The 21,197-nt window shown below is 41.4% G+C and overlaps 1 protein-coding gene across 3 annotated transcripts; it reads right to left on the reverse strand.

Annotated features, from left to right (window-relative positions):
- Nucleotides 1-563: 563 nt before the first annotated feature.
- On the reverse strand, nucleotides 564-21,054 carry BTF3L4 (basic transcription factor 3 like 4). Of its 3 annotated transcripts, none has more exons than XM_004607127.2 (6): nucleotides 20,873-21,031; nucleotides 16,777-16,843; nucleotides 13,380-13,493; nucleotides 6,017-6,218; nucleotides 4,243-4,302; nucleotides 564-3,571 (listed from the first exon to the last, which is right to left on the reverse strand). In XM_004607127.2, exons 2-6 carry the CDS (start codon nucleotides 16,828-16,830, stop codon nucleotides 3,525-3,527), a joined length of 477 nt encoding a protein of 158 aa, XP_004607184.1. In that variant the 5' UTR covers nucleotides 16,831-16,843; nucleotides 20,873-21,031; the 3' UTR covers nucleotides 564-3,524. The 3 variants fall into 3 exon arrangements, with proteins under 3 accessions (XP_004607184.1, XP_054994127.1, XP_054994128.1); XM_055138152.1 differs by lacking the exon at nucleotides 20,873-21,031 and adding an exon at nucleotides 17,214-17,353; XM_055138153.1 differs by lacking the exon at nucleotides 6,017-6,218 and having other exon boundaries at nucleotides 20,873-21,054.
- Nucleotides 21,055-21,197: the final 143 nt, after the last annotated feature.

Consider the following 21,197-nt stretch of genomic DNA (forward strand, 5'->3'; position numbering starts at 1 on the left):
AAGAATGGCATGCTGGAGATAAACAACATGTTCATATATGAAGTTTAGTTTGGCTTCTGTATAGAGGATGAATTTGAGGGAGTAAGTGACCAGAAAGGAGGCTGTGGTAATCCAGGCAATCTAGGCTGAATTGGAGGCGACATCGGCATGGCGTTCTGCTGTGCTTTCCCCAAGTTCTCCCATGGCTTAAACAATAGGACACTTAATCTTTCATCTTTACCTTATTTATTGAGAGAGGGTTCTGGAACCCGACTGACCCTGACACCGTCTTACAGAGACAGACTCAGAGCGAAGCCCTCCCTGCACTACGAGCAGGGCCATCAATCACATTGTAGTTTCTGAAACTGGTGCTCTTGCAATACGAGGGTTATGAGTTGCCTGTAAGTGCTGCATGGCAGCAGGTAGTGGGACTGGGGTCTCTCCCCAAACATGCCCATTTTCTACTGTAAAAGACCATATTTCGTCATACCTTATTTATGAATATACAGCATACTTAGGGTTAAAAAAAGAATTATGACAAAGAGCCAAAGCAAGCACATCCCAATATGGGCGTTCACAAAATACCTGGTAGGCTTATTAATTTAATGGAATCTTATGAATACAAGTTCATCAATTAAGTTCTTGATGCATCCTTCAATCATTATTCAACATAAAAAAATAATACCACAAGTATATATGGTCCTAGCTACTTTGTAGTTCCCCTAAAGATACAAATAAGAGCTTCACAAAACATTAAGATGTCGTCATAAAAAGTAGACCATGAATCAATTATCTGCAGACATTTCTTGAATTTTCCCCAAACTTTAAGGTTAATTTTCCCCCGAAGATGACTATATAGTTATTGTGGCAATAAATGCAGCTTTATAAAAAGATACATATTTTGCAACTGCTTTTGTCATATGTAAAAAACTATATAGCAAATATTTATGCTAACAACGCTATAATTTATAAAAATGTTGTCAGTGCTCTTACTTATGCCTACCTGTTCTTTGGGATGAGTCAGGATATTCATTTGCTTTGTCCAGAAAAGGGGAAAGTAAGAAAATACAAACCAGAAGAGTATTTGCTCACTGCATACAAAGGGCTAGCCAGTCAGATCCGCTGTCAAGGCAGGCTGGCTTAACTGTAAAGCATATATGCCTTGCAGACGTAAGACCTTGGTTTGATCCCTGGCACAGTTAAAAAGAAAAAAAGGAAAATTAAAGACAAAAAAAAAAAACCAAAAACCAAACAGTTGTCAAAGTAGTAAAAGAAATACTGACCAGAGCTCCTCTGAGTAAGTATTTCAGTAGTTAAAAAGTGATCAAAAGAGGGTAAGATATATGCACCAAAAATGTTTTCTGGGTATTGATAAAAACAGACACCTACAAAAAGGTAAAAGTACTTCCTTATGATTTTCTAGAAATGAGATTCATAGAACAGCAGAAATGGAAGGAAGTTTTAAGATTCAGAAACATCTCATTTGACAGGATGAATTCCAGAGTAGTTAGGTACCCACCAAAGGTCACAGAATTAATTCAGTAGTCTGGACCGGAAACCAAGTCACCCCTCAGATGAGTGCTCTTCATTTGCCTATACCACCCTGTCGCCTGTATGTCCGTAACTATGTCAAGTCCCCACTGCTCTCTCTGCCTCACGATATATCCCTTAGGAACAGTCAGAAGAACTGGATTATAGACTACATAAGATCATATATTGTTCTCGAACAAACAATGGATGAAATATTATTTCTAATAATGACCAGGCTGATATTCATTTGGAGGTTGGGAGTACAGGGTAAATACAAAAGAAGTAATTCTGTAGACAATAATAGAAGCAGAAGAGGAAATATTATCCTCTTTTTGTACTGTTATTTTATTACTGCATTTTATTTTGTAATTAAGTCCATATATTATATAAAACATAACAGGAAAAATGAACAAATTTATAAACTGATATGTCTAGATGAAAAAAAAAATAACACAAGAGCTTTGCCTTTGTGTTTATAAACTTCATGATATGTTGGTGGTCTTGCACTTTGGATATCAAAGATATCTAGATTGAAAGAAGTTGATATGCAGCAAGTTTAAGCCATAGTTAGATGACAGGCCAGGAAATAATATTTTCTCTAAATCTTACTCTTAAATATTGGCTACAACAAATGCTGATAGCAAAATACAAGCTTTTTTCATTAGACAGCAAGAGGGACACTTGAATGAAGGAATGGAACTTACCTCCAAAGCTCTCCAAGAGGAGGTAAAAAATACTGTGTTTGACCAGTGTCTCCCCGCCCCCCACCCCGCGCATTACTCTAAGCATGCAGGAGGATGCTATGAGCAGCTACAATATTAAGATCCAACCCAGAGGTAGGTTCAAGGCCAAGAATAGGAAAGGACTGAAGAAATCTTCCTGGGGCCAGTACCATTTCATTTCACAGAATGCCCAACTGTACTGGGGGGATGAATTCTATGGCTGATTTTTTCTGATTAAAAAAAGACATCCCCAATCTCGAACTTGCTGGAAAACAAAATAAAACAAAACAAAACAAAAAGAGGCATTTTTGTACTTGCTATGTTAGTAGGTATAAACTAGAATGCTGAAAAAGGCTAGCATAAGATTATTTAGCAAGCACATGCTCGCAATTCCAGTTTGAAATCTGCCAAACTATAAAATCGAGAAGAAATAAAAAGTTGGAGATAGAGCTATTGTTCCTCAAGATGAAGGAACAAAGTCTTACTAAATGAGGGATTAGGCACTCACGTAACTCTATTTGGAGAATACCCTACTCAGGCGAGGCGGAAGATGAGGAAGAGTATTACCAAAGGTTGACCAGGCCATTTGGAGACCAAAAGGAGAGTGGGGGAAAGGCATTCAGAAGAAAGCTAGCAAAAGAAATTCTTCTGGGTCTGTCAGTCAAAGTGAATCTATGGCAACCACACCAAAGATACACTACCTTTTACACCACCGTGAGGCTGACAGCAAAATAGCTCAAAACGTTTAAAACCCAGAGAACTGTAAGAAAAACGTTAACCAAGCAAATTAAAACCAAACTTCCCAAGGTGAAATCTCAGATTAAAAAAATCTAAGCTACACACTTTTCATTAATTCTGTGCATTATTAGAAAAAAATAATAAAATAACAAATGTAAAGATTTGTTTTATTTCTACTGGGGGGAAGGAGGAGGATAAATAGAACTGTTTTCCAATTTGTTCTCCACTGTTTACATACATACCCACACGCATACATACACATACACACATCAAAAATATCCCAACAAAAAACAAAACAAAAAACCAAGAATCAAAAATCAAAACACCCTCAACTGCACCAATACATTTTGACCAAAAGAATAGATCCTGGGAGGAAGTGCAAAATGCAAAAATAAAATGACCAAAAATGCTGAACAAACAGCATTATTAATATACAAAATATTTATATTACTGAACTAGTAACAGTTGATGTTCTCCGTGTCTGTAAAACTTTGGAACCACATAGCTGATTTGTTAAATCTAGTCCATGTCAGCTTCCAAAAACCAGAAAAGAGTTTAGTTTGCTTCATTCTTTGATGCCTCATCAAAATTTTCTACAAGATCTGGAATAAAAAAAAAAAAAAAAAAGTTTAAGATACCAAAAAAGGGGAAAAAAATTTCATTATCTTAACCCCAATAAATATAAAACTGCTGCTTTTAGCATTAGTTTGATAGTATTAAAGACAATCAGTAGAAATGAACTGGTGAGATTTCACTAGTGATGCTTCATTTATTTGCTTAAAATAGTATTCATAAAGAAACTCAGTTTTTGTTTGGCTTTTTCAATGCAAGTCATTAAGATGCAATGTTTTACATGTTAATCATATTTCCCACAGAAATAACAGTAGCTAAGTAAATTTTGAATTTTATGTGACAAATTCTAATTTAAGTTCCAAATAAAAGGGTTTTCATCAGACTATCTGCATTATATTGTATGAGAATCTATTATTTTGTTTGTTTGCTTTAGAGCCACACCCAACATGCCTAGGAAGCGCTTACTCCTGGCTCCCCTCTCAGGAACTACTCCTGGCGAGCTCAGGGAACCATATGGGGTGCCAGTGATCACACCCTGGTCAGTAGTGTACAAGTCAAACACCCTACCTGCTGTACTATTTCACTGGCCCCTTGTGTGTGAATCAGTTTAAATTCACAAGTTCAACAACAAAAAAAGAAGCCATGGCATAATGAAATGAAAGCAGGATTCTGAAATAATTAAAACTAAATTATGTATCACCTGGAACATCATCATCCTCTTCATCAATGTCTTCTGGTTTTGGTGCTTTGCTATCCAACACTGTAAAAAGGTCATTTTAAAGTGAGTCATCAAATGCATGAAAAATATGATTGATAGTCATATAAATCCCAGAACCTCAATAAAAATAAATTAGTATTTAAAATATGTTCATTGTCATTTATTTTTTGTCTTTTGGGCCACATCAGCAATGCTCAGGGGTTAACTCCTGGCTCTGAACTCAGGAATTACTCCTGGAGGTGATTGGGGGACCACAAGGGACATGCTGGGGGCTGAGCTCAGGTCAGCCATGTGCAAGGCAAGTGCCCTACATGCCATACTATCTCTGCAGCCCTGAATTTAAAAAGTTTTAAGTAAAATTAGTCATTGAGAACAAAGACCATTACAGATTCTATGTTTATCCCTTTTCCCTGTCTAAATCTTGTGCAGGTGTTCAGGAAAAGCTAAACATTATCTATTCTAATGCAGAATTATAAATTTAAGTTCAGAAAAACTTTAACTTACATATGTACTAAATAAAACTGGAAATTTCAATGGGCAGAGAAGATAAAATTTATATACAAGATGAAATAATACCAATGAACTTTAATAAAAACGGTTAATTTATAGTGGTTATATTATTCACTTACAATGGAGTTATATCCCAGTAAATCTTATAAAAATAATTTTTATGGGGAAGAGAGATGGCTCCAAGGACTAGAACAAATGCTTTGTATGTCCCTAATCTGATCTCTGGTACCATACGACACCCCAAACACCACACTAGGTGTGCACCCCCTTTCAGAAAGAAGTAACAACAACAACAATGATAAATATTAAAAAATGCATCTAAAACACCTAATATACCCAACATTAACTAGAGCTTAGATTAGGCTACAAACATGCCCGAACACTTACATTAGCCTAGAGTCGGACAAAGTCATCTAATACAATCCTACTTTACAATAAAATGTTGACGACCTCAGGTCAATTACTGAATGCTACACTGAAAGTGAAAACCACTCTGGAGGTTATTGATTAACCTCATGATTCCGGGTCTGACCGGGACTCAAAGTTTCCTGCACTGCACAGCGTCATTACAGCGTATATCTCATGCTGCTGGCCCGGAAAGAGAGCCCGGAAAGAGATTAAAACTGGAATTAGTTTCTACTGAATATGCATCCCCTTTGCACAATCACAACCTTATTTAATCTTTATTTTTATTTTGGGGGCCTGCCAGGCAGAGGGACCAGGCGCCACTCTGGGCAATACTCAGCCAGCTGAGTCAGATCGTTCAGTACTAGGGCACTGTTAACACAGCACTGTTGGGGTCACTGGCTACACAGGGCAGTGCTCAAAAGGTCATGAAATGCTGGGAACTGAGCTGGGGTCCTGCCCCTCTGCTACTCCCCTGGCCCTTAAATACAGTAAAATAAGTCGGAGAGAAGAAAATGCTATTAAAAAAAAATCCATGAAAAAAATATTGTGTTGTACTGTATTCATTGATAACCTAATTTACAAAACCCAAGTGTATATATAAGGGAGTGCAGTTCAAACCCATGTTCTTTAAACCACATTGTTAATGCTACCAAAATGTACCTGAATATTTCACGTGCCATCTGTGTACTTATTAAAGGAACAAACATAAAAGCTTAAGAAGCATATAATCAATCTTGTAAGAAGCAAGATTTGCATACAAGCAAATCCTTCCAGTTTGAAAAAGGAAACCTTTTAAATCATTAGGAGCTTTAAGGTAGGGAGATGATGAAATACCTACCTTGCCGCGGGAACTGTTCAGCTAACTTCCTAAGACTCGTTAAACTATCAGCACCAAGCTGACTTAATATCCCAGGCAGCATTTCTGTGATTGGTTTGGCTTCTGCGTGACCAGTAATTGCAAAGGTGTTAGCAGAAAGGGAAGCTTGGACTTTGGGATTATTGAAATGAATAACTGTCCCATCATCTTTAATCATGTTCACCTGAATGATCACAGAAGAAAAATTTATTTCACATATTTGGTACAACTAAAAACAACATAAAATTTAGCCAAGTTCTGCTTTACTTTTCTTTTTTGGAGGGGAGTGGGGGGGCGGAGGACTCAAGGGGGTTCCAGGGCCCCCTCCCAGGATTCTCAGCCCACTGGGTCAGCACTTCAGTGCAAGGGTCTCACTGAGGGGCTGAGCTGCACATGCCCTGCGGTGCCAGGTATTACCTGGGCTACATCACCAGTGCTCAAGGCACCATGTGGTAACGGGAACCTAACTGGGGTCTGGCTACATGGAGGTCATGCTGCCTTAACCCCTGAACAATCTCTTAAGCCCCCAAACTGTTTTAAAAACTTGGTTGTTTTACAAACCCAAGGCACTAGTTATCAACACAGTTAACTAAGCAGTAGAAATGGGTAGTAAAGAGATTAGCAACAAAGTAAAATGGCTTAGGCTACATAAATTACTAGGAAGGTCAAGAAATAGGTATTTTATTATAGAATCTAGATTTTTAAATTCAAAGGCTTCTATTGTAAGTAAGAAGCTCATGTTTACTTTTGAAACAATTGAGTATCAGATGAGGCCTGGCTTGTTAATGAAATTATCCATAATCTTACTCAATTTACACTATTAAATAGGTATAAATGTGATTTGGCAAGGAAGCAGCTTACTTAGGGGAAGAGGTTTGAAGGAAGTATTAGTACATATAAAAATAATCACTAAAAATCCATAAAGAACACTCAGGAATCAGTCAAGCATTTCACTCTATTGAAGACAGGCTTTTGTCAGTCCTTCTAATTCGTAAGTGTGGCTTCTTGACAACCTTTGTAAGTCCTTATAAACGTCAATGCAGCTCTCAACCATCTTGCTTGATCATCTGAATACACTTGATCAATCAGTAGGAAACCTTTAAAACCAACATTCTTTCTATAGTTTTCGCTAAAATGGACCAGACTGAAATTGACTACTGCCTGGGGCTTACTGAAAAGGAAGGATGAACATGCACTGATTAAATTGTTATTTTTTTTCCTATCATGCATTTTGTGTTTTAGTAGAGCTGAATTTATATAATTTATGTGTAAAGGATGTGATTTTACTATGCAGCCAATTTCACTGGGTAAGTTACCTTGGCGGTAACATGTTTATTAGATAAAAAGGTTAGGAGAGTTAACTGTTTGGCTACTTTAGAAGCAATTCATGATCCATTCAAAAACTGCCCTTGTCACAATCAAGAGGAGATGCTGAGTGTTCTTCATGATCAGTGCAATTGAGATTTTCTTCCTCAGAGGTGATCACCAGCACTGATAGACAGCACCAGAAAGGAAGGGGGAGGAAGGGGCGTCTAAATTTCAGGCAAGACCTGGAACACAGAAAAAATAAAGGCAAATCCTCTGGAAAAGTGTAACTAAGCCTCCCAAATAATTTCCCAAATTGTCTCTGGTAAAATTTACTATTTCAGTTTTATATTCTTCCCTTTCTTTGTATTGCACTTAAGGTTCTATCTTGTAGATGACACGAAATAAACATTCAGTCCAACTCTTTTGAACAAATGTCGAGGTATAAGTAATTTATATTCACTTTAGAAAACGACCAATTATGCAATTCTGAAGAAAATTACAGTTCAGGTGGAAAATGAAATGTTTAAGTGGCTGAAATTCTGGAAGAAGACCAGCGTGAGGAGGAAACAACGCAAAGGACCGGAAACGAGAGGCTGCTGTTCCCAATCACACAACAACGTCAGTGTGGGGAAACAGAGCCCAGAGGATTCTATTTTATACATCAAGACCAAATCCCTTAATTTAATACAGGATTTTATAATACTTTCAGGTCTGAAGAGCCTCAAATACTGGAACTTGAGATAGTTTTTGTTTACAGACCTCACGAGAGACTGGAAATCAGTATTGTTCCCCTCAAGTCAGTTCATGTATTTGTTAAGCTTAAGAGGTCTTCTAGTTCAAATCCTTGCTGAGAAATAAATATCTAAAGACAAAAGCTCCCGGATAAGCAACAGAGGCTAGAACAAATAGCTGCTTAAATACAAATCCAGAGCCTAAGCCTGGACTTTCTAACTTTCTGTTCAGTTTCAATGAACCACAGATCTCATTGGCCACAAAATAAACAAGAGGCTAACATGGGCCCCAAAGCATTTAGGCTAAATGTTGTCATATTTTACATCATTTAGGTGTTTGTAGGTGTTCAAACACCTACATCATGCAGGTGTTTGAAGTTTGACGTATGTTTAGCATATGTGAAAAGCAAGATGAATCAGTCTAGTGTGTGAAAATTATTAAATGGCTTTTTTTTTTTTTTTTTTTTGCTTTTTGGGTCACACCCAGCGATGCTCAGGAGTTACTCCTGGCTTTGCACTCAGGAATTATACCTGGAGGTGCTTGGGGGACCATATGGGATGCCGGAGATCGAACCCGGGTCGGCCGCATGCAAAGTGAACGCCCTACCCGCTGTGCTATCGCTCCGGCCCCTTAAATGGCTGTTTTGAGTTAGGGTTGATTTTTAAAAATGTAGCTTTATGAATAGAAAGGTTCAGAGGGATATGGAAATTTGAGCTAATTTTAGAGAGCAGGAAGAGTAAATAAATACATTTTCCTTCACTGGCAGAAACTCAGACATTGGAGCTAAAGATTCCACTCTGAACTTGTGATACTGGCACCAGGGATTAAGTTCACAGGTGCACGCTCGCCTGGGTCCTTTATTAAACTATTTAGTTATTTTCTGGGCACCCAGAATATTTTTACTGGGGGTGGGGTGGGGGAAAGAGGCAGTTTCCAGACAGTGCTTTGGGCCCAGGGCCATTTCTTGCAGTGCTCAGGGGTCACCAAGTCAGAACCCAGTGATTTTACTAGTTTTACCTAAATAAGTAATAGTATTAAGAACAGCGATGAAACTTGCTACTGTGCCACCACCCAGGCTCATTTTTAACCAAATGTTTTTCAACTCAACATACAAGGGGGGAGAGTATTTTGTAAGCTATGGAGAAGGTATTGAGATCCAAAAAAAAAAAAAAGAACAACCAAAATAACCAACAAGAAACTACTGAGATCCCAGAAAAACAAACAAAAATAATCCCCCCAAAACAACAAAATCCAGATTCCCTTGGGTAGTGCTTGGGCCAATCCTCAGAGACAAAACTGGCAATGCTCAGGGTGCTCTAGGGCTCTATCTGGTGATGACTGGGAGGCTCTAAGGTCAAGGAAAGAAACTGGGTTTGCTGCATGCAAGGCAAGAGCCCTTCTTCCTGCACTACCTCTCTGGCCCTTCTGTTATAATAATGCCAGAGATCAACCCCAGGGTCACAGGCATGCAAGGCAGATAATCTATCACTCAGAACACATTCCCGGCTCCCTTGCTCCTACAAGCAAGGCGTGTGTACTGTAATCCCTGCGTAACTCCCCCAGCCCAAAGGCAATGTATTTTTAAACTGATGGGAGAAAGCTATTTTGGAAAAAGATAATGGCGGTGGTTGCACAACACTCTGAATGTAATGAATGCCAATAAACTGCATACTCAAAAAATGATTAAAATGGCAAAGTATGTTTGTTATATTTGATCACAATGAAAACAACAGAAAAACAAAACAGAAGGTACCAGCGAGAGCTCAGGGCCAGAGTGTGTTATCCAAGCACGAGGCTTCGAGTCTGATTGCCGGCACACGTGCCGCGTGTCAGGCACTATCCCAGCGACACTGCTGCTTGGATCCTTCATGTCACAAAGTGTACAAACTTTGCTGCACAACACACCCCCAGTCATTCCAACAACGAGGGGGGTGGAGAGCAAAATCTTAAAATATAAAGGCTGCTGTGGAATGATGAAACAACGAAGTGACAAGACACTTCCCATTTGCTCTCCTGCACGATGCTTTCCTTTTACTCATAGTTCTCCACCCACCTGCTCTTGAGGTAAATCTGAGAAGAAGAAATGGGCGCAAGGGTCAATTAGTAACTTAAGTTGTCCTGGAAAACAGTTTAGGGAAAGAAAGATCCTGCAAGAGGAAGATATAAATTGCAGAACTTTCAGGTATAATTATAAAATTTGTATCCTCGGTCCTAACCTTTCTCTTGAGCTCCAACTCCCTAAAATCTATGAAGCAACTTTGCCACCCAAGATATATTCAGGGTTTTGGTGTACTTGCTACCAAATCTGATGTGAAATCAACTGTTTTTGAGAAAGAGAAGAGAGGAAGAAAGATGACAGTGACTATATTCAATTGAATTATCAAATAATACGCACTTCAAAATCTCTTTCAATGTTACAGAATATAAAACATTTTCAGAAATGTTTCTAGATTATGTGCTACTAGAAATTCCTTCCTAAATATAGGCTATATGATTGGCATTCATATGAAAACACTTACTGACATTCCTCTGTCCTTTAACTTTTGGCAGTTTTGAATTTGTTTTTGGTAACAGAAAAAAAATCTCGATGTATTCATTATACAAAATCAAGAAACCAATGAAAGGACTAATGAATCTTATGTTAGTCTAAAGAGTTCTTCAATTTTCTTAAAGTTTCTTAAGAGGACTTTAAGTTTTTGAAAGGGGAAAAAAAAAATCACAAATAGTGACAGACTGGAAATGTAGTAAAATCAGACGTTTACTTGGCAGGGCTGGAAAGATAGCACAGCGGGTAGGGCGTTTGCCTTGCACACAACTGATCAGAGTTCGATTCCCAGCATCCCATAGGGTCCCCCGAGCACCACCAGGAGTGATTCCTGAGTGCAGAGCCAGGAGTAACCTCTGTGCATCGCCGGGTGTGACAATGCAAAAGTGATTCAGTAAGTCTCTGAAACTCATCACTGAGTTCCCTGCTCCCCACCTATCAAACCAAGTTTTTTCTTCTTATTTGAGGTTTTCAAGTACAAAAACATGGTTAATATTATTAATATCACCTTTGTTTTCTCTTCTTGACAATTTTTAACCAACTTTTCTTAAACTGCTGAGAACCAAAAAGGTAGTACATTCAAAAGAATCACCTTTGGATGACTCAATCATTCCCTGGCCCTAGTTCTATTTTTTTATTGCAGTGGCCACTGCTAGCGGTACTGGGATGCCATGCAGTGCCAGGGATGGACCTTAGGGCTTCCACATGTGAAGCCTGCACTCCATCCCCCTGAGCTATCTTCTTAAAACCCTGCTTCTAACCTTTATCAGAGTAAGAATGCACGGCCACATCAAGATAAAAGGAAAAAAAGATGTATGTTGCTTAAGTTCCTGCCATCGTATCAGTACACTGACTGTGAAGCTATAAAGTGGATTTAAATGATGTTAATAATCATTTAAGTATACATGGTAGAAGAAACATGTGGCATGTGGCCATTTCACTGCTTTTCTTTCTGTGTATGTGTGGTGCTGGGGTCAAGTCCAGGAGTTCTATCCTTGGACCTCTCTGCTCCCACATCTATATCTGATGAGCTTACAACATATGTACATTAACACTTATTAAAAATAGTGAGGTGGTACCACATACTAATGATAAAATTAAACTGAACTGGGGAAGGAACAATAGTACAGCCGGTAGGGCACTTGCCTTGCACGTGGCAGACCCACGTTAGATTTCTGGTATCCCATACAGTACCCTGAGCACCTTCATGAGAAATTCCTGAATCCAGATTCAGGAATAACCTCTGAGCACCACCAGGTGTGGCCCCAAAACCAAAAACCAAATAAAAAAATAAATCGAATTTAAGATGCTTAAAATTAAACACTGGTTATTATCAAAAATGGAAATCAGGTAGAAGTGATGATAACAGATCAGAGAAAGGTGAGTTACGATTTGATCTCTTGAAATCATTTTGACTTTTGGTTTCAGAATTGAGGAAAAGTACTATGATCAAAATGTAATTAAAGAGGAAGAAAGTATAGGAGTTATGGCATGATAAATACTCAATACAATATATTTGTATACACACATATATATTATAAGTATACTCATATATATTTGCATTTGTAAATATATTTATGTATTTTCATTATATACAAATATATTTGCCTTGCATGCGGCCAACCTAGGTTCAATCTCCATCAATGCCTGGTCCTCTGAGCACCACCAGAAGAAATCCCTCTAACCCCAGCACAGAGCCACAAGAGGCCCCTGAGCATCACCAGGTCGGTCCCACCAACCTACCCCCCAAATTCTTGAAAAACATTTAGGGGCCAGAATGATAGTAGAGTGGGTAGGGTGTGTGCATGTGGCCGACCTGGGTTTGATTGCAGCACTCCATGTGGTCCCCAAAGCCTGCCAGGAATGATCCTTGCCGGGACAGCCGAGAGTAAGCCCTGAGCACCGCCAGGTGTGGCCCCCAACCCACCCACCCCCCCCCGAAAAAAAATTTTTTGACCCTTTGTATGAGGGAAGCATAAGCACAAAAGTGTATAAATCTGTAACTGTACCCTCATGGTGATTCACTAATTAAAAATAAATAAATTAAAAAAAATTTTTTTTACTTTATAGCCAGTAATTTTTCTCCCCACCTTGTAACCAGTAATTTAAAAACAAGAGATCTAATAAGAAATTCAATCTTACTGAACCCTAGCACCACACATTTTCTGAGCACTACCAGGGGTGACCTCTGTGTCATGGCCCCAACAAGTTCCCCACGCTAAGAAAAGGGAGGAGAGAATTTAAACCCCGGGGATGTGGTTTAGCTATAGAGAGCACTTGTCTTATATGTGTGAGGCCCTGAGTTTGATCACCAGCATCAAGAAAGAAGAAAAAGAAAATTAAAAAAGAAATTCAATCCATGTAAAGCTGTTGCTTCTTCTCTGAGGCAGCACAAACTCTGTAGACAAGTTAAGTGCTTTTACGTGGAAAAAGTGCAATTTTATTTGACGAAATCTGGGTGTTTATTTTTCTACAATAGATAAAATACGCTTTACCTTAAAATTCAAGGGCATTTTTATGACTTTGTCAAATATTCAAACTTCTTAGTCTTAAAAATAGGATGGATTCCCTATTTATTAAAATAATTTCTTGACAACTATCCAACTTAATACAATAAGCTAACTCAATAGCAATATTTCTTTAAAGATATCTGAGTGACATTATTATTCTAAGGTGATATTCTACAATGAAAAGTTTGGACTATTATTTATGAACATGCTATCTGCCTATATAATGAAATGATTTACAAAGTGATCATACCTCTTCAATACCAGCTATGTTATTCACAGCCAGCTTTTTTAGAGAACTCTGAAGTTTTTTGTCATCAGCTGTAGCTGTTCTATGTACCACCTTCTTCTTTCTGCGAGCTGTACCCTGAAAAATAACAGAACAAAAATGTTAGCAAGCTTTGCATTTGAGGAATGGCTACCCATCACAATACTCTAAAATTCACAGAAGATTAATAAGCATGCTCAGAATAGTGACTGTCAACCTAATTATTTTTTTGAAGGTCAATCCTCTGTTCTCATTATTTTCAATATCCAGCGTGTACCATTTCAACACATCGTTTCAAACTAGTTTTCTAATAAAAAGAAAATGATTTATTTTGGTGTGGGGGATTGAACCCAGGGTTTCAAATATGCAAAGCATGTACTTTACAGTTAAAACTACAAACCTGACCAAAAAGCATCATTTTTAATTTCCAAGATAATTTATGGGCCAAGACTGCAATTCAGCAGCAGACTACATACTTCACCACTAGTTCCTGGGGGCGGGAGGAGAGGGACAGAGGGACAAAGCGGAGGGAGGTGGGGGGGAGAAAGAGAGAGAGAGAGAGAGAGAGAGAGAGAGAGAGAGAGAGAGAGAGAGAGAGAGAGAGAGAAAGAGAGAGAGAGAGGGAGAGAGAAGTGTTTGGAAGTTACACCCAACAATAAGTGCTCAGGGCTTATTCACTTTGCACTCAGAGATCACTCCTGGTGCATAGGAAACCGGTTATCTGAGGTGCCAGGGATCAAACCCAGATAAGCTGTGTGCAAGGAAAATGCCTTACCTGCTGTATTATGGCCCTGGTCCCTTTTAATTAATTCTGGGCTATACCTGGTGTTGGTCAGAGCTTACTCCTAGCTCTGCACTCAGCAATGACTACTGGTGGTGCTCAGGGACCATATGGAATGCCAGGGTAAGCAAATGCCCTACCCACTGTACTATTTCTGTGGCCTCAACCTTCCTTTCTTTTTTACTTTTGGGCCACACCTTCTGTGTTCAAGACTTACTTCTGACTCTGTGCTCAGGGATAAACCCTGGTGTTTATCTGGGGACCATAGCAGTGCTTAAAAAAAACTGCTCAGGTCTGTGTAAGACATGCACCTAAACTGCTATCTCCCCAGTCCTCCCTTCCGTTTTCTTGATTTTTTGGACCAGAGTCACATCTGTTTTCAGGGGACCTTGTCATGCTGGGGATCCACACCAGGGTCAGCTACATGCAAGGCAAGCACTGTAACCTCTATACTTTCTCTCTGGCCCCAGCCATCATCTTTTTCTTTTTTCTTTTTTTTTTGGTTTTTGGGTCACAGGGGTGATGCATAGGGTTTTCTTCTGGCTCATGCACTCAGGAGTTACTCTTGATGGTGCTCGGGGGATGCTGGGATGCTGGGAATCGAACCCAGGTCGGCCGCATGCAAAGCAAACGCCCTACCTGCTATGCTATCGCCCCAGCCCCAGCCATCATCTTTCTAATGTGACAGTTACTCCTGACTGCTGAGTAGTAACAGGAGTAACTCCTGATATTACAAGAGGAACATGCCCAGTACTGCTCAGCAGGCCTTTCTAGTCTAGTCTCTGTCTTATCAGTCTTTAATTATTATTACCAGTATTTAAACTCTAAATTCTAGCTGTATCAAACTAAAGCAAGCCATTCGATCAGACAACAAGATGTTGCAACATCCATCCGATATGCCTTTGCGGTGTAAGAATGAGAGTCCCCTTTCATCATACCATTTACCTTCTCTTCTGTCTGCCTAGTGATAAATTCTCATTTATTCTTTACATCTCAGCCATGGGGCAAGAAGATGGGTAAAGGCATTTGCCTTGCATGTGGCTGAGCCTGTTCCAAATCCCTGGCACCAGGACCCGTGAGCACAGAGCCAGTGTGGCATGAAAAACAAACAACAAACCTCAGCTCTGATTCCTTCCTTATCCCCCCTAGGCAAGTACACCTCATACTTCATTTCAACACTTGTGATTTTATAGTGTAATCGTGAGCATCTCTCCCTTACAGACTGAGCTGTTTCAACAACAGAAAATTCAGTTTAACGTCTATGTGCTAAACACATGGTCGGGGTTTAATAAACTAGTTAAATGAGTAAGTGTGTTAACTATCTGGTTTAAAATATATAATAACAGGGTCAGAGAAACAGTACCTGCCTTGCATGAAGCTGACTCTAGTTCAGTGCCCAGCACTGCCTGTGGTCCCCAGAGCACTGCCAGGAGTGATTCCCCTGATGTGGCCCCCACAATAAAAAAAAGATATGTAATAATGGCATGTTGCACTTCCATGCCTATTCTTAAACAGCACTGCTTTTTGCATTGGTATAGTTCATTAATTTTGATGCTAGAGAAATTCTTACTTTGGTTACATGACAATGTAAATAATGATTCTAGATTAATGCAACTATCACTACAAAAGAAGAAAGTACTAGTCACTTCCTCCCCAGCATTGGAAGTTGTGGTTTATGGCATTCTAAAGCTGGTACATAGGGACTATCTACTCCCTTTACAAGGGAGTGTAGATCTCCTTTCCTTTTACAAACATTTCATTCACAAGGAAAAAAAAAAAAAGGAATATTTCCCTTAAACCTGGGGTCAGAGTTGAAGAGAATTAGAGAAGTTGGTGCTCAAAATTAGTTCTTTTTCAGACTTTCAAGTACATGGAGGGTCTGGGAGATAAGAGCAATGGGCTGGAGCCTATGCTTCATATGCAGACAGCCACACTCTCTGACACTCCGTGGTCCCCTTACCACAAACAGGAATTGATCCCTGAGCTAACCCTCAAGTACCATCAGGACACCTCCACACTCACCCTCAAAAATCATCAAAGTACATGGAATAAGAATGCTTATGTTCATAGCCACTAACAAAATATAAAATGAAAACTTAGCAATGAACAAAAGGTAAGTTTGAGCATTTCCAATTAAACCCCCTTACATAACTGACATTTGCACAAGCTGAATCTATTCAAGATAAGGTAACTTTAACATCCAGGATGCTTAAGAAATGAATATAATTACAATAGTGAACAGTTAGTAAGCATAAGTCTGTGCCAGGCACCACGTTAGACGTTTTATAAAGATCAATCTTTAAAACATCTATGTAGGTTTTTTTTTCTTTTCTGTCTTGCAATTGTAGAAATCAAAAGTTAACCGGGTTGAATAACTTGCTCATCTCATGATAACCATATCAGATGCTAAAGAGAATTTGAACCCTCACTGTACCATCAGAGAGGGCTTCTAGTTACCTATTTTAGATCTAAGCAGTTATTTTTCAAATTGGAATGTGGCTAGACCTTGAAAAAATTTTAGTCTTTTCAATGACCACGAATCCGAAATAATACTGTGGTAATAATATATTTTCCCACCAGTTTTTCTTATGCCACACTCACCTTGCCCCCTATCCGGACCTGAGCCTGAAGTTTGGCTAACTTTTCTTGATTCATACTCTTGGTGAATCTAGGAGGGGAAAAACAGATTTGTTAAGGTCATTTGTTTCACCAAAGAAAGTCTTTATGCAACAGTATCTTCCGGTTCACTGAGCTTGCCATAGGCCATCGTCATATTAATGCTGCCTATATTCTTAGTAAATACTAATAAATTATTCTAGTTACATAAACCAGATTATTGAAAGAACCAAAATTAAATATGAGGGAGTCAAGAACACAATCAGAAAATAGAATGGAACTCCGAGTTACCTATCTGAACACACTCATTAAAAACATGATTCAGTATTCTGGCATTTAGTAAAACCTAACCAATTATAAAATCTCTGCAGGCAAGCCATATTTTCCCCCAAAGATTTTTACAGCAGAGGGCTGTTACCAACCTTTATGCAAACTGCTCTCGCCTAAAACACATTCTGTATTGTCTGTATGTCCATAGAGTTCAACAGGCTCAGCTCACAGGCCAGAGCGATAGTCCAGTGGGTAGGGCATTTGCCTTGCACGAAGCCGACCTGAATCTGATCCCCGGCACCCCAGATGGTCCTCCAAGCCCACCAGGAGTGATTCCTGAACACAAAGCCAGAAATAAGTCCTGAGCCCTGCTGGGTATGTCCCCACACCCCAAATAAGCTGGATCACATGGTCTGTGTGCAGGAGACGAGGGTTTGATCCCCAGTACCACATGGTCCCCCGGCACCAATGGGTGAGTCCCCAAAACAAAACAAAAAGAATATCATATCCTCTCCTCAAGGTCAGATAGTATTAATAGGAAGGGAACCAGATATCCAGACAAGCAGTGCTGCAATACATTCTGGGGAGTTAATCAATAGCTGATTCTGATATAGCATGCCACACTTGTCAATCTATTCTGGCACACAGGCAAACTATGCCTCACGGCAGAATTTGGCAAAAACACTACTATACTGATAAAAACTGGGGAGGCAGGCATCAGAAGTCTTCTTTTTGTAGTTCTGCAAGGGATTGAACTCGGGGCCTCACACATGCAAGGGAGGTATAGGTGCTCTACCCCTAAACTACACCCTCTGGACCAAGATTCTTTAAAAAAAAAAAAAAAAACAAAAAAACACTTTTTTTAAATTTTTGTGGCCAAACCAGCTGTGTTCCTGATTTTGTGCTCAGGGATCATGGCTGGCAGACTGCATCAGGGCTGTGGTCAAAGTGGCCACATGTAAGGCAAGTGCCTCACCGCTAGCCTCTCTCTCTAGCCCCAGACCAAGGAGATTCTTACTAGGTTTTTTAGGGTAGTTTAGACTTTGAAAATTCAAAGAACATTATCAAGTCACAAATGCTGGTCTCATCAGTAATGCTGCTACTAAAGAAAAAGATTCACTGAGAATGGATTCAAACTTTTCATGCAATATAAACAAAAGCCTTAAAAGTCTTGTTTTTACTTATTCTGTGGATCAACTGAGCATTCACTGAGAAGTGAGGGAATAAAGGGCTAAGCTGTTACCAACTCTTTTTTTCCCCCACTCAACCACTTAACTTTTTGTTTTGGGGTCCTACCCGGTGATGCACAGGGGTCGCTCCTGGCTCTGCACTCAGCAGTCAATTCCTGCTGCTGGGGAAACATATGAGATGCTGGGGATTGAACTGTGTCAGCCATTTGCAAGGCAAGCTCCCCATCCTCTGTACGACTGCTCTAGTACTGGAGACTTTTTTTAGATTTTAAGTTTGTTTCAAGGCCAAATAAATGTCCTGTGTCATTTAGAATTTATAATTCCTGGGGCTGGAGCCATAGCACAGCGGGTAGGGCGTTTGCCTTCCACGCGGCCGACCCGGGTTCGATTCCCAGCATCCCTGAGCACCGTCAGGAGTGACTCCTGAGTGCAGAGCCAGGAGGTAACCCCTGTGCATTGCTGGGTGTGACCCAAAAATAAAAGAAAAAAAAAAAGAATTTATGATTCCTAAATTGTGCTCAGCACTGTGTCACAATGCTTAAAAGGCCAGAGCCACTCTTTCACAGGAGGAAGTGTGATTCGAGTACAATCTGAATGCTTAGGTATTGGCCAATCCCAACTCTGCCAGACTCAAATGTGTTGCTAAATACCCAATACCTACACTCACTGTATTTACTTTTCTTAAAGGGATATGGCCAAGAAGGTTTGGTGAAGCAACGAAGAACCCAAGGAAGTTTTTGCAAAAGGAGGCTAAGTGAAAGGGCTGGGGAGACAGCTAAAAGGGCTAGAGCACAGGTCTGGCACGCAGGAGGCCCAGGTTTGATCCTCAGTAATAAATGATCTCTGAGTACCATGCCAGGGAGTGGGCCTGAGCAGTGTCAGATGTGGCTTTCCCCCCCGCAGAACATACCAAAGCAAAGCAAACCAACAACAACAACACACACACACACAAGGTTAAGGGAAATTATCAGAAGACACAGGCAAACCACTCTGGATTTTGAAGTAACAAGTTCAAGAGAAGAAATGGAAGAGACCTTAAAAGTTCTGACTAGTTCGCCCCAAAATTAACCGTCCCTATCCACGTGTGGATGAAAGAATACAAGACTACATCCCACTGCAGGCAATCAGGGGGTCAGAAAACTTGTTTTCGAAGAGTATCTCAGAGAAAAATCACTTTAAGGAGGCTGGGAACTCAAGGGTGTAGGAGAGACAAGAGGGAGCTCTTGTCGACTAGAAGTGTGTGCAATTCAGGTTGGTCACGAGACTGGACACCGAGAGAACAATCCAGCGCCACGCTCAGAATCCGGGCTATCCCTCAAATATCACCTGCTTTCATCTCCCATTTCTGGGCCAACCTTCCCTACATCATAGGCACTGTTTGTCACATATAAAGCAGCAGCAGGATATCCATAAACAAATTCAAAAGGCAGAGGACCTCCCTCCGAAATGACTTGGAAGTGAGGGTCGGGAAGGAAAAAGTCACTTCTTCCAACAGACTTAAGACCAGTGATTTCTTCCCTGGGGTCCCTTGATGGATTAGCCCTTTCCTCAAGAGCTCCAGAAGCAGCGTCAACAAAGAGGTTATAGTTAATACTGAGCATCTAAGTTCCAAGCTTTAGAGCAGGCACTTTCACAGCCATCGTGTTCACAAAGAGGTGAAATGATTTCACCCTTTAGCTCTACTTTCTATTACATGGGCACAGGTTTCCTAGGCAGAAGGATCAAGGTCCTAGGACTCAGGGCTTCTGAAAAGGATCTGCCTTCGATGAACAGGTGTTTCCTTTGTTTAAAAAAGGTGTGACACCCCACACACTTCAGACGGTTGTTCTCCCGGGTTGGAGGGTTGGTTAGCAAGCACAGCTTTGGGGTCACTAAATTACCGAAGCTGGGGATTTCAGAAATCGGTAACTATTGTTACCACCCCAGAGGGGGCAGCTCTGGTGCGGTGCAAGGACGTGGGAACGGAAGTTGAAACCGCCATTCACGAGCAGCAGCGCCTGTCGGTCAATCATCAAGGTCCTGACAGCTTACAGATGCACAGGGCAGTATGAGGGGGTGGCAAAGCCCGGCAAGGCAAGGCTCGGCGCGGGAGGCCGACTGGTAAACACCTACAGCCAGGAGGGGAGGTGACACGCGCTGCAACGGAATTCGGCCCTAGGCGCGTGGGTGGGGGTGGGGGGGTGGTGTCGGGGCCGCTAACCTCAGTTTCCCCGTCTGTAAGGTGGGACGGACCAAATGCGATGACAACAGAGAGGCTGCACAAAGCTCGGGGCTCACGAGCATGGTCGCTGGGAATAACGAGTGAAACGGGGCAGAGGCGGGAAATCGCCCGTCCCCAGCCGCGCACCCCCCGGGCGGCCAGGCGGCGGGCGCGCACGCCCCGCGCCGTTTGGGGGGGTGGGGACGGGTGATGCCGGGGACCGTGCCTCAGGTGCAGACCCCCGGCTGCGCCGCCCGCAAACCGACGGGCCGGGCCGGCCGCCTCCGCCCCCACTCGCGGCGGAAGTGGCCACCCGAGCGGTTGGCGGGCGACGGCGCCGCCGGGCGGGGGCGCGGGGGGGGGGGGAGACCGTGCGCAGCGGCCGAGGGCCGTGCAGTGGCGGGACCGCCGCGGGTCTCACCTGGAGCAGGAAAGGTCCTCCAACAGCGGCACGCGGGAAGAGCAAGATGGCTACCGCAGGCCAGGAGACAGAGAAAGACGGCGGCGGCGGGAGCGGGAGCCACGTGATGCCGCCGGCCCCCCGCTCCCGCTCCCCCGCGCAGCCTATCCCCGGAGCGCTCCTCCGAACTACAAAGCCCAGCCTGCCCTGCGCGGCCCGGGGCGCCGGCGGCCGTGGCGCGGCGCCGCGCTGCACTCTGGAGCTTGCAGTCTCCCGAGCGTTCCATTGTGTCTCTGCCTAGACTGGGTCGGGAACCCACCTCCGACGAGGCCCGTCTTTTTAATTT

Source organism: Sorex araneus, chromosome 5 (genome assembly GCF_027595985.1).
Source record: "Sorex araneus isolate mSorAra2 chromosome 5, mSorAra2.pri, whole genome shotgun sequence".
NCBI lineage: Eukaryota > Metazoa > Chordata > Mammalia > Eulipotyphla > Soricidae > Sorex > Sorex araneus.